This window comes from Silurus aristotelis (assembly GCF_946808225.1).
Source record: "Silurus aristotelis genome assembly, chromosome: 10".
Lineage (NCBI taxonomy): Eukaryota > Metazoa > Chordata > Actinopteri > Siluriformes > Siluridae > Silurus > Silurus aristotelis.
The window spans coordinates 3,047,052-3,060,093 of record NC_139583.1 but is presented as its reverse complement, the minus strand read 5'-3'; the positions used below and the strand labels follow the sequence as shown (position 1 = coordinate 3,060,093).

At 41.6% G+C, this 13,042-nt stretch overlaps 1 protein-coding gene across 3 annotated transcripts in view; it reads left to right on the top strand.

Moving 5' to 3' along the window:
- Positions 1-12,253, top strand: part of kcnab1a (potassium voltage-gated channel subfamily A regulatory beta subunit 1a) — a 100,352-nt gene extending 88,099 nt beyond the window's left edge. For all 3 annotated transcript variants that reach the window (XM_083552464.1, XM_083552465.1, XM_083552466.1), the window contains exons 8-14: positions 234-320; positions 5,514-5,599; positions 6,787-6,907; positions 7,167-7,261; positions 8,313-8,433; positions 9,039-9,127; positions 9,708-12,253. In XM_083552464.1, the coding sequence (XP_083408590.1) occupies positions 234-320; positions 5,514-5,599; positions 6,787-6,907; positions 7,167-7,261; positions 8,313-8,433; positions 9,039-9,127; positions 9,708-9,797 (689 nt within the window). In that variant the 3' untranslated portion in view covers positions 9,798-12,253. The remainder of the gene's footprint in view (positions 1-233; positions 321-5,513; positions 5,600-6,786; positions 6,908-7,166; positions 7,262-8,312; positions 8,434-9,038; positions 9,128-9,707) is intronic.
- Positions 12,254-13,042: the final 789 nt, after the last annotated feature.

Genomic DNA, 13,042 nt, shown 5'->3' with positions numbered 1-13,042 from the left:
CCTGGTTCCTTTGTTTCAAAAATGCTGCTGTGGTATTGAAAATGTCAATAGTTCGTTAAGTAGGTTTCCTGATTTCTAAAAATGTTCCTGGTTTCTTGAACAAGATCATTCCCTGAAAAATTGAGGTTCCTTAATTCCTGAGGAAATTCACTGGTTCCTCATGTGGAATCTCACCAGTAGTTCTGAAGGTATTATGTTTGTGAATATTTCATTTGTTCTGTCGTTTTTTCCAGGTCTCAAGGGCTCTTTACAGAGAATGCAGCTGGAGTACGTGGACGTAGTCTTCGCCAACCGTCCTGACAGCAACACGCCGATGGAGGGTGAGATGGAGAAGGAGTTCGCTCTGTACAACTCTATACAGGGTTTTGTTGTTTTGCTGAGGAACCAGTTAGAAAAGGATGAACAAGGTACAGATCAGTTTCAGCATTGGAGTGATGGCGACATGGTAACACAGTCTGTCCGCCAGTGGCTGTGTCTATTTCTCTTTCTCTCTCTCTCTCTGTCTCTCTCTCTCTCTCTCTCTCTCTCTCTCTCTCTCTTTCTCTCTCTTTTTGCCCGTCTTTCTCTCTGTGCATCTGGTGCGTGTCAAACGAGTCGCATTATGTTCTCACCCTTGAGCAAAGTTCAAATGTTGGTCTCCTCAGACTTCACAACACGCTCAGAGACACACACACAAATACACTGTGTACTCCAGTTGAGCATGCACACACTCCGTCTTAAACACCACAAAGTGTGTGTGTGTGTGTGTGTGTGTGTGTGTGTGTGTGTGTGTGTGTGTGTGTGTGTGTGTGTGTGTGTGTGGCCACAGTGACTCACTGGCACTTAACCATGAGATGCATACAAATAGGGTGATGTGATTGAATAGGAAGAAAAATCATTGTACACACTCACTGATCTGCATGTTATCACATACACACACACACACACACACACACACACACACACACACACACACACACACACACACACACACACACAAACACAAACACAAACACACACGTACAAGCCAAAGGGTATTCGCTTCTGTTACGTGAGCAAAATGTTCCTACCTGCAACGTTGTGTAAGAGGGTGATGTGTTCATCATGAGGCGCCGTGAATCATTTCAGCTTCAGAGATCCAGTTTCATTTCCTACAACTGAAGGGCAGGTATTACATTTGTTTCGCTAATACATTAACGAAGGGTTTACTAAGTCGGTGAGGTGTGTTCCCCTGGGGACACTGCATACACTTTAACGCAGGGGTCCCCAAACTTTCCACTGTAAGGGCCACGTCTTTTTTCCTTAAAAGGTCCATAAAGGGTTGATCTGTAACAGAAAATGACTGACCAGAGTAATTACCAGTATTACTGTGGAGATTTCACTATGATTTTAAATGTATTTATTAAATTAGTTTATTATTATTTTGTTGTGCACCGTAAAACACAACACTGTTACAAGATTTCAAGAGATTATATCACCTCTCAAAAGATTGTTACTATTATAATGCCATTTTTCATATGCATTGATACTTAAATAAAAAAATGTTCACTTATGCATATGCATAAGTGCATCTAACAAATAATCAGGCTACTTTAATAACTAGAGGTTGACTGATACTGATACAGATCGCTAAGTCGGATCGTATTTGCCGATAACCGATTAATTGTTTTTCAAATTAATACCGGATAAAAAACAAACAATTATAACACATAAAATAGTACTGAACTTTATTACAAAATAAAGGTACTGAATCTAGGGTTTATGAAAATGTGCTAAAATAAATAAATATTCATTAATAAATATAATTATATAAATAATAAATAAATATAACATAGAAGTCACTTGTAAAAACAAAAAGCACGTGGTGTCGCTGATTCGCCTCCAGAGGCCGCTCTCGTATTGACAGCGGTTCGAAAGCCGGAAAAACTATCACAGTGGATTTTTCTGATCAACTCTCGGTGCCTCGACCTCTTTTATTAAATAGGGGACATTTTAGTTTGAAAGCCGACCTTCATTATCAAATACAGATATAATATGAGTAAAATATATATTTAAAATGACATTTAGAACATTTCTGGAATTGTTCAGAGGCCCATTGTAAATGCGGAGGCCGAGGTTTGGGGACCCCCTGCTTTAACGGCTTAACTCTTCGCTTACACTTTGTAAGTGCTTGACTGCTTTACAACTCCATTACTCAAGCCGCTGAGCCGCAGAGAACAGCGAGCACACCGAAGCTGCATTCTGAGAGTGTATGAGTCAGGAAAAAGCGTGTGTGTGTGTGTGTGTGTGTGTGTGTGTGTGTGAGTAAGACGAGCTGGAGACATGGAAAGTGACAGATCCGTTTGCCGTAATGAGATCTGTGTTGCGAGACAGCTAACTCACTTTAGCCTTCAGAGTGCTTAACGAAACGATCCTTCAGGGATAACGTGCCACTCACTCTGTCAGTCTCTCCACTTCACCCCTCCTTCACCCTTCATTTGTCTCGTTCTTTCTTTTTCTTTTGTGCACTTTACTTGACTTTTTTCCTAAGGTTAGTATTTAGCCTTGTACACTGTTGTACTGCTGGATGAAGAGTAAAAAGCAGCTCTTTTGGCTCAGCATCGTAGTTTCTTTTCTTATCTGTGGTTTCATGCTGAATTTCAGCTTTGTGAAAAACGAGAAGATATTCGGCTAAACGCGAGCCGAGCGAAAGGCTTGACAGTGTCTGATCGCCCCGTGCCGCGTTTTGTTCTCTCTTTTGAAGCTCGTGTGTTTGTGCTTTGTTCAGTTTCCTCGCAGGCTTTTATTCCCAAAAACCAAACCGGAGCTGAATGAGTAACAAGGTGTAAGTCGATTTTGAACACTGCACAGCACATTATCGTTCACACTTGGACATGAAAATAAATCCAGGTGGGCCAGAAGCCTTTAGGATCTTCATCTGGTCAATTTTTCTCTAAGCTCATTCACAAAAATTTAATTACAAGAATAAGAGCTCATTTCCACAGCGTAAGACTGTTAGACTGTTAGAGTCCAAATCCATCTTCATGGTTCTTCAGTTTTACCTTCCACAGTAATCTCATGGATCTTTAGACTGCTCATAGGGAACCAACTTCAGCTGCGGCAAGTGGTCTCAATTGAAAAGAAGTGGGTGCCTGTAGCATAAAACTCATGTCGCTTGAAAGCTGTGGCTTTAAACATATTAATCGGATTTCAGGTTGGCAACACCGGGGCCATCCAGCAGGCGTACAATAACATAAGCAGACAATATCGTAGGTAATCATGTTTTATAAAAAAAAAAAAAAAAAAAAAAATGGAGACCGCAAAAGTCAATAAAATGGACATGCAGCTTGCTAGCAAATGATCCGGTACTGGTCCACAGTCTTGAGGCTCAGGAGCGCAGAGATCCCGCAGCAGCGTATTAGAGATATATACCGGAGCTCCCTTTGAATCACTAACCCAGAGCTTTAACCACTGAGCTACCACTTTATTGCTAATTATTTTTGCACTTACAAGGAATGATAAATAAAATTAAATAAATTAATAATAAAAAATATTTTTTTATTGCACATTTTTTATAAAGAAACCTAAGTATTATTGCACAGAAGAATACAAAAATATATAAGTAAAAAGTAGTATTGTGTATATTTTTATATTTTAAAGGGGAGAGCATTAAAACAGTCTTAAAAAATGTTGAGCTATTTTATGAGTTGCTCAGTAGCTCCTGGTTCTGTATAAGTCTGTAGAAAGAACATTACTCATAATATTACACTCCAGTGCTCATCTTAGTTCTCACTCTCCAGTGTTCTGTATTGTTTAAAGACTATACACTCTTGATGTCACCCAAATGAGGATGGGTTCCGCTTTTGAGTCTGGTTCCTCTCAAGGTTTCTTCCTCATAACATCTAAAGGGAGTTTTTACTTGCCAAAGTCGCCCCAGTCTTCATCATCAGGGATAAATACACATTGTTCACCCTAACTGTTAAATTCTGTAAAGCTGATTTGAGACAATGTCCATTGTGAAAAGTGTTAAAAGAAATAAACTGGACTTGTAGATTTGATTTTTTGCAGTATTTCTATTGATCTGGGTTTTGGTCTACAGTCTACCCACTAATATTCCTAACGTGCTTCAAGAGTGTAAAAGCTCTCCATGTAAACCTGATTAAGAGCCGAGCATCGTGTTGCTTTGTTTGCCGTGATTAGACGTGATTAGACGTGATTAGAGGCGATGAGCGTCTTCGCGAATTCTAATTCCGCTTCGAAAAGATCTCCAGATTGCCTTTTAATGCTCATTAAGCTCTTTTTGCAGCTAATTATTGCTCGTTTTCCTTTTCTTCACTCCTCTCCGTACTTTTTCGGTCTATCGATGTACTATTGGACAGATGGTCTTATACTTTGAGACAGAATCTGAAAAGATAAAGAACCTAAAAAAAGGAGGGATGGAGGGAGGGAGGGAAGGATGGAGGGAGGGAGGGAGGGAGGGATGGAGGGATGGATGGAGGGAGGGTTCGCATCATGAAGCCAAGTGTCACATTACTTCCTCTTTCTCGCTGCCTCTCTGGTATGCGCAAGCAGGAAGCAGTGCGGTGTTTTTGTGCTGCATTGAATGTCCGAGAGCTGCAGCTTTGGCATTATACCATCTGTGTGTGTGTGTGTGTGTGTGTGTGTGTGTGTGTGTGTGTGTGTGGGTATGAGATGCATTTTAAAGCCTCCCATAGAGCTCATCCTGCAGTCCCTTCAGATCTTAAGGACTCCGCACTGCCCAAAACTCACACACACACACACACACACACACACACACGCACACGCACACACACACACACATGCATTCGCACTTTGTTACCTTCTATCTTCCTTCAGTACTGTTCCCTGAAGTTAAAACATAAAACTGAGCAGGTCCCCTCAGGGTGAATATATTTAAAGCACCACTGATTCTGCAGAGCAGCGTTTCTCCCACAGCTACAAATTACAGAACCGGGTTCGAGTCTCAGCAGTGCTGCAGGACTCTCCAGAGCACATTTGCTTTGTTTGCAAGGTATGATTCACACAGCCAGCAGTTCATCCTGAAATTCAGACCAACTGTAAGAAGTATAAGTACAGAATTAAGCCCTTAACCTACAAAGAGGGGGCGGAGTTTAAACACGTTTAACCTAAACACATTTTTTGTATGATATGAGCTGAGTGAAGTTCAAAGTCTGATGGTGTCACCAAACCTCAACCTCATTCCTTATGTGTGATTAACATTAAGGTTGTTTAAGGTGCACAAAAAGGATTCAGGTAGAAACTTTATACATTTCTGAGTAAATCTGCAGAAAAAAAATGGAATCGCTCATAACTTGAGCTTTAAGTGTGAGAGATGTGTGCATGGCCAGGAATCCTTTAAACCAGGAGTGGGTAGGTGTGTAAGTATGTAGGTAGGTAGGTGGGTGGGTAGGTAGATGTGTAGGTAGGTAGGTAGTTAGGTAGGTAGGAGTGTAGGTGGGTGGGAAGATGGGTAGGTATGTAGGTAGGTGGGTAGGTTATCCTCTCTTATCCTCTCTGTTTTTATTTCCTATTAGAGATCGTAAGAGCGATGACCCACGTGATCAACCAGGGGATGGCTATGTACTGGGGCACATCCCGATGGACCGCGATGGAGATCATGGTGAGCAGATAATTTTTTTTAAGGATCCTCGGTATATTAGATGAACTTCTGGATTCTGGATTATCTGGATTTGAGATTTAGAGTAATTTTTGTAATTCAGATGAAAAATCCATTAATGGTATTTTCCATTTATACCCCTCAGATGTAGCTTACCATCAGATATTCAACACTCAAGTTGCTATACACACAATATGGCCAAACGTTTGTGGACATACATATTATTGGTATGTGCTTCTTGTTGCACATCCCATTACACATGTAGTCCTCATTTCCTGTTATCATAACCTCCACTCTTCTGGAAAAGATGTTCCTCTAGATTTTGTGGAGCTTTGTGCGATTTCATTTAGCCTCATGAGTGTTAGCCAGGTCAGGAGTGGAGTCCAGTTCATCCCAGAAGTGTTTAATCGGGTTGAGGGTCAGAGTTCTATAGCAGGAGACCTTACACATCAATTTTGCTTGAAGAAGAAACACATATAGCCAAAAAAGGCGGGTGTCATAATACTTTTGGACTTGTTGTGTATTTACATGCGATTTATAAATAAATCGTACTTACTCACAAAACTGAGTAGCCAGTGTCTTGTTCGCGACTTGCCTGAGAGGCCAAAAGGAGGAGGAGGACGAGTTGTCCAAAAAAAACCCTGATTTGTGTGGGGAATGATCAAGCACACAGTTGTGGTGGTGTGTTAATCGCAACACTCCTTTCATTATGTGGATGAACGCTAATATTGTGCGCGCTAATGACAGATTAGCAGTGTGTTAGCTGTCAGGAGGGAGTCGTTCGAGAGCGGAGGACTGTAATTCAGACGGCGTCATTAATCCAGAGGTTAATAAACGGCTGGTGCAGCGGGGTCTGGTGAAGCAGATGCGCTAATCACATGTAATTTGTGCTACACCGATCTGCTTTTTTAGTGTTGCATTAAAAAGGGTCCCTCCTACACGGACACACACTGATACACAAATGCACACATGCCTGCATCGGATCCCAGCGGGTGATGCTTCAATGATACTCTTGCAGAAATGTATATTACTGGAAAGCAATTAGCAGCCACCAGCTGGATGTAACATAAGCACATAAAAAATTGGAGGAAATCTGTTGTAATTGCTTCAATTTTGCATTTTTCTCTCTCGTTCTTTCTTCTTTTTTTTTTTCCCTCGGTCTCTCGCTCTCTGTCTGTTCGCATGAGCAGGAAGCGTACTCGGTGGCGAGGCAGTTCAACTTGATCCCCCCAGTGTGCGAACAAGCCGAGTATCACCTCTTTCAAAGAGAGAAAGTGGAAGTGCAGCTGCCTGAGCTCTACCACAAGATAGGCAGGTGTCAATCATTTTCACTTTCTCTTTCCTTTCTTTCACATTTTATTCCTCTGTCTGTCTGGTGTCCAATCTGGGTGTTCAATCGTTTGATTTGTTTCTATTCATCCTGTTTACGATCTCGCTCTTGCACCGAACATCTCGCATTTCTGTTCTTACTTACTGACTATGTGGTGTGTGTGTGTGTGTGTGTGTGTGTGTGTGTGTGTGTGTGTGTGTGTGTGTGTGTGTGTGTGTGTGTGTGTGTGTGTGTTTGTAGGTGTAGGAGCCATGACGTGGTCCCCTCTTGCCTGTGGAATCATCACCGGAAAGTACGAAAATGGCATCCCAGAGTCCTCCAGAGCTTCGATGAAGGTGCAGCTCGAGTTCACTAAAATAAGTACAGCAGTAAAACGTCATGTTTTCAAAAACATATTAAAAGTTTCGAGACTCGCACAACTTGCAGAATGGCTGAGGTTGTCAAAGGTATTCCAGATCTCTCGTTACCTTCCAATAAAGTTCTTCCGCTCTTGAAGCCCTCAAAACAAGCGTCGCCAAACGTACGTCATGTCAAACGTCTCTGTGGCAGATTTGCCCAGTTTCCCGCAGAAGTTCACATTTGCTCTTTGTTCTAACTTGCTGCTCATGATGAAATCGCAGACGTGGTAATGCACGTGGGTCAGAATAGCACCAGTTACACCATTAGTCTCCAAACTTTTTGATCCCACCTCATGTCTGCTCAAAAGTAGACCCTTCCACCCAGATGTGGTTCTTCCCCAAACCACAAAGTTGGAGGCACATTATTGGTTGTGGTGACATGAAATTCTTCCTCTACTTGAACTAGGTGTCCCAGAGCTGTTCCAGCATGCTTAGAGTGGTTGGAAGATGTGCAAGATCTCCTGCTTTAGAGCTCTGACCTCAACCCTCTTTTCAATGAATGTGAATGCTGACTGGACCCCAGGCCTCTTCATTTCACTACATCACTACCTGACTTTTCTACACTCTTGTGGCTGAAGGACTTCAAATCTCCACATCTTTCCAGGAGATTGAAGCTTATTAATGTCAGGTGTCCCAAAACCTTTATTCAAATAGTGTATAATGTTAGTTATTTCCTCTTTTTATTCACATTATAGCAGCTATAAATGCCCATTCCTTCATCATTTTTTTATATTTCTGCAATAAGATGACTGCAAAAACTGCAAACAAAATGTTGCCTTAGTAACATCAAGGAAAAGGGCAGCTGAAGAGGGTGAAGGCATTTCCAGCTCTTTTTCCTCACCAGGAACACCTTCTGACCAATCAGAATCCAGAATCCAACAGTTTTCTGATATACCACTGAAGCATGAACAGCCAGTAAATCATTGGTAAAGTGAGTGTGGGTATAAGCGTGGGTCTAATAAGAAGTCTCTCTCCTTCTCTGCTGCAGTCGTACCAATGGCTGAAAGAGAAGATCATGAGCGAGGATGGAAGGAAGCAGCAGGCTAAGCTGAAGGAGTTGGCTCACATTGCAGAGAAGCTTGGCTGCACACTTCCACAGCTGGCTGTGGGTGAGAGTCGCTCTGGCCTCCTGTCCTCCAGTTCCTCCATTCCACCGTCTTCTTTTCCTCCTGTACTTGCATTTTCCCCCACCCCATTCACTTTTCTTCTGTTCTCCCATGCCCCCATTTTCCTCCCATTCTTGTGCTCTCCTCCTCCTGTCTTCCTGTGTTCCCCTCTTTCTGTCCTCCTGTCCTCCTGTTCCCCTATCATCCCCTCCTTCCAAACTTAATTCCGACTGTCTTCCTGTCCTCCCCTCCTCCCACATATGATTCTCCAGACATAATTCCTAAAAAGGAAGGATCCTGGAAAGGCTCATTTTGAATACTTATGGTTATATGGCCAGCTTATGCAAACTGTCAGGTTTTCCAATAAGTGTAGACAGATGTCCTGTGGAATAGGGGAAACGTATCATTTTTATCCTGTCCTGAACAGCAGATGGACAACGGGAATCAGAAATCTAGATGTCACAGGGTCAATTCTCAAAATCGAACTACCACAGTAATCTACCTTTTGTTTTTTAATGAATACAAATGTGTGTGTGTGTGTGTGTGTGTGTGTGTGTGTGTGTGTGTGTGTGTGTGTGTGTGTGTGTGCATGTACTTTGTCCATCCAGCCTGGTGCCTGAGAAATGAAGGTGTGAGTTCAGTTCTCTTAGGAACCTCCAACCCAGAACAGCTAACAGAAAACCTGGGAGCCATTCAGGTGTGTTCACACACACACACACACACACACACACACACACACACACACACACACACACACACACACACACACACACACACACACACACACAGCCTGCAAAACCCTCACCCTCACCCTCACTTTCTCCCCTCCTCCTATCTTCCTGTCCTCCCATGCTCCTTTCCTCCTGTTCTACTCTGCTCCCATCCTCCCATCCCATTCATTCATTTGTATCCTCCTGTACCCCATCCTCTTATCCTTCTGTCCTCCCATGCCCCCATCCTCCTCTCCTTCCGTCCTCCTTTCTTCTTATCCACCTGTCCTCCCATACCCCATCCTCCTCATTCTCTTGCCCTCTTATCCTCCTGTCCTCACATGCTTCCATCCTCCTATCCTCCTTTCTTCTTATCCTCATATCTTCTCCACAGAAGGAAAAAAAGGATTACAGTTGCTATAACGTAAAAATACAATGTTCTTTAATCAATGAAAAGTGTACAACAGGTAAATATCAGTGACAACTCTTTAACGTTGTGTAAGAAAAACCGGAAAAGGTCTCAATCTCAGGTGTAAAATATTCTGATTCTTATCTCACCTCACTCAGGTTCTACCTAAGATGACGTCTAATGTCGTAACTGAAATCGACCACATACTTGGAAACAGGCCGTACAATAAGAAGGACTATCGCTCGTAGGGGATTAGGCGTCGTCAAGCCGGTGTGTTTCTTGATCTCAAAACCTGTCTCCTCCTCCTCTTCCTGTTCCTGGGTTTGCTCTCTCAGCGTATGGGAGAGAGCCTCGCCTTGCCTCGCCTCGCCTCGCCTCACCTAGCCCGTCTTCTGTTTGTGCATGCCCCCTTTTCCTGGCTGACTCAACAGCCGCGAATCACCATGACGACAAACTCTATGAATATAAAACGAAGCACGAAAATAAAAGAAACGTCATGTAGCAAAGGAAGTGCAATGCTCCGAGAGACGTGTCAACCCCTGACAAGTCTTCCGCTCGTGGAGCTGGGAGCCAAGGGACGTATGCTGGAGACCTGGAGATTGTAGAGACAGGAGGTGTGGAGAACATCTCACTCTGCTGTTTCAATAGGAGAACTGCAGCCTTGCTTACGAGAAACTGAAAAGAAACAAGGCATCCTGTTACACGCATCCAATCTGGTCTTTGCTTGTTTAGCGAAAGCCTGCATTAGTAATTGCATCTGATTAAAGAAAAGCCTGTTTTCCTTTTTTTTCTTTTTTTCGAGAGCACAAATAGTGTGACACTGATCACAATGCTTTTAGCAGAAAACTGAATGGCTTCGGAGCTTAAAATAAATTAGTGCAAATTTGAACAAAAAGCCAGAACGCTTAATTATGGTCGCTTACCTGGAGGATGTTTTACGTTTCTAACACATCAAATTAGATTCCAGATAGACGGCATTGTAGAATTAACTTGATATATGTAAATAGTGCATCCTGAACACACACACACACACACACACACACACACACACACACACACACACACACACACACACACACACACACACTAACAGTTATACACTGTGAGAACTTTTACCACTATGGTCTCGTTTGTGTTTTTTTTCCCACGGTTCTTTTCACTCATAAGGATGAAGTTCAACTCAATTCAATACCTTTGTTTAAATGCAGATTGATAATCCATCGTTCTGATAATCTGACTAACAATAAGAGAGTATCGCACTGTCAAGAATTCAAGACTTTTCGAGGTCCACATGCATGTTCCTTTTGTTCCTATGCATTTAACAATATAAAGATGTCCTTTGACCAAACAAATCTACAAATGTCCAGACTTTATTTTCAGTGAAAAATCCTCCCTCAGTATGAAGAACAGCTTTACACAATATCAGCACCTGGACAGTTCCTTTTACCAAACATTCAGCTGAAATACTGTGCCTCATGGAAACCTCGCCAAATATGTTCTTTACTGGTTGGAGATTTCTTTCTGACCTTATGTTCCAGTTAATCTTAGAGCATTTCAGTAGGATTCAGGTGCGGTGACGAGGCAGGTTGTTCTATTATAAATATCACTCCAGACGACTGTTTTCTCTCTAAATAATACTTAAAGAGCTCGGACGTACGGTTGTTGTACGGTGAAATCGGTTCCACACGAGCTGCATGGTGTTGAAGGAATTGGTTCAGGATTCCTTTCACTTTCCACTATCACATCTTTTCTCCTTCTTACACAAGTTCTTCTGTTAGAGACATAAATATCATATTTGGACTCTGTAGAACTTTCTTCTGCTCATTCAAAGTCCAATTACTGTATGTCTTTGCCTTTCACCAAGTTTGTTGCATAGAAACAATGTGAACATTTACAGCAGACACCCTTATCCAGAGCGACTACTACGCTAGACATTCACGTGTCTCAATAACAGAAGGTGTCTCCAAACTTTTGAGCCACTATGTGTATTTAAAAGAAAAGAATTCCAGGCAACCTCAAATGCGCAGTTGAGTCGACTCAGTTTCCGAGGAATTAACGAGAATAAACTGAGCATTTACAAAATTGCAGTGAGTCTATAACAGGCAACTTATATATAGTTTACTGTTTGTAATTAATCTTGCAGGATTAATCTTTGGGTAAAACAACCAGACTGAATGCAACTTCATTTGAATTTTACCTTCACATCCATCGATCACATGCACACAGCAGACTTCCTGCAGGGCGACTGAGGCCACGCCCCCTACATGCATTGTGCATTCATGCATAACATATAACACACTATTTCTTAAATCGTGCACACAAAATAATGTCCAAAACAATTTCCAAAAAAGTTTTCACATAAATTGCATAAATATTATGTTTAAAATGTCCCTGTGCTGTGTGTAAGCTATTGTGCAACAAAATTGTACTAACAATTAAGTCAAAAATGTCATTTTTTCATGTCAGCTTATGACCAAACAAAATATTTATATTTGTTTGTATGTGTGTAGGAAATTTCCCCGACTTTTCTAATTACTTCCGATCAATTCCCACACATTCCTGATTCCTATTTCCTATTTTGTTTCCTGTAAAACTATTTCCAAAATTCCCCAGAAGAAGTTCCTATAGAAAGTTTCTGGAATTTTTTCACCGCTTTGCAAACCTACTTTTTATGAATAAAATGAAATAATGCAGTGGAATTCAGTGAAAGTTGTAAAATCCATTTTTTACAGTAGAATTTCATCTGAATATCAAAGTCCAAGGCAGGATTTACTTCAGACTCAATTTCTTCTTCTCGTTATGTGTCCAAGTGGGAATTTTTAAAAATTATAAATACGATTTACCATTTGTTATCGACAATAATTAATTATTTGTGTGATTGGACACTTGGCTAGCATGCTAACAGAGACCCTCTGAGAGAGCCTTGAGTGTGTCTTCTTGTTTTGGTAACCTTGAGACACTCATAGACACAATATATGTCTATAAACTGTATATATATATATATATAATTCCATCCTCCTCTCCTACATTGCCAAAGGTTTTTCATTTCTGACATGATGTGTGTAGAGACATTTCCTGGTAAATGTGTGCATTGTTTGGTTTGTGTGGGTGGTGGTGGTGGTGGTCTGCGAAAAACCCATTAGTTACAGCAATATACTTTATATTTACTAAACTGTATGGACAAAAGTATTGGGACACCTGTCTTTTCCACCCAGATGTGTTTCTTCCCCAAAGAAGAACTCCAACTTTGTCATCACAAAGTTGGAGACACACAATTGTAAGGACGTCTTGGAATGAGATAGATTGACATTTTCCCTTCACTTGAAGTAGGAGATCCAAACCTGTTCCAGCATGACAATGATCCTGTGCACAAACCCAGCTTCATACAAACATGTTTAACATGGGATGGAGGATGTGGACGTTCTCCTGCTCTAGATCTCTGACCTTAACCCTACTGAACTATTAAATGTGAACACTGACTGCATCCAAGGCC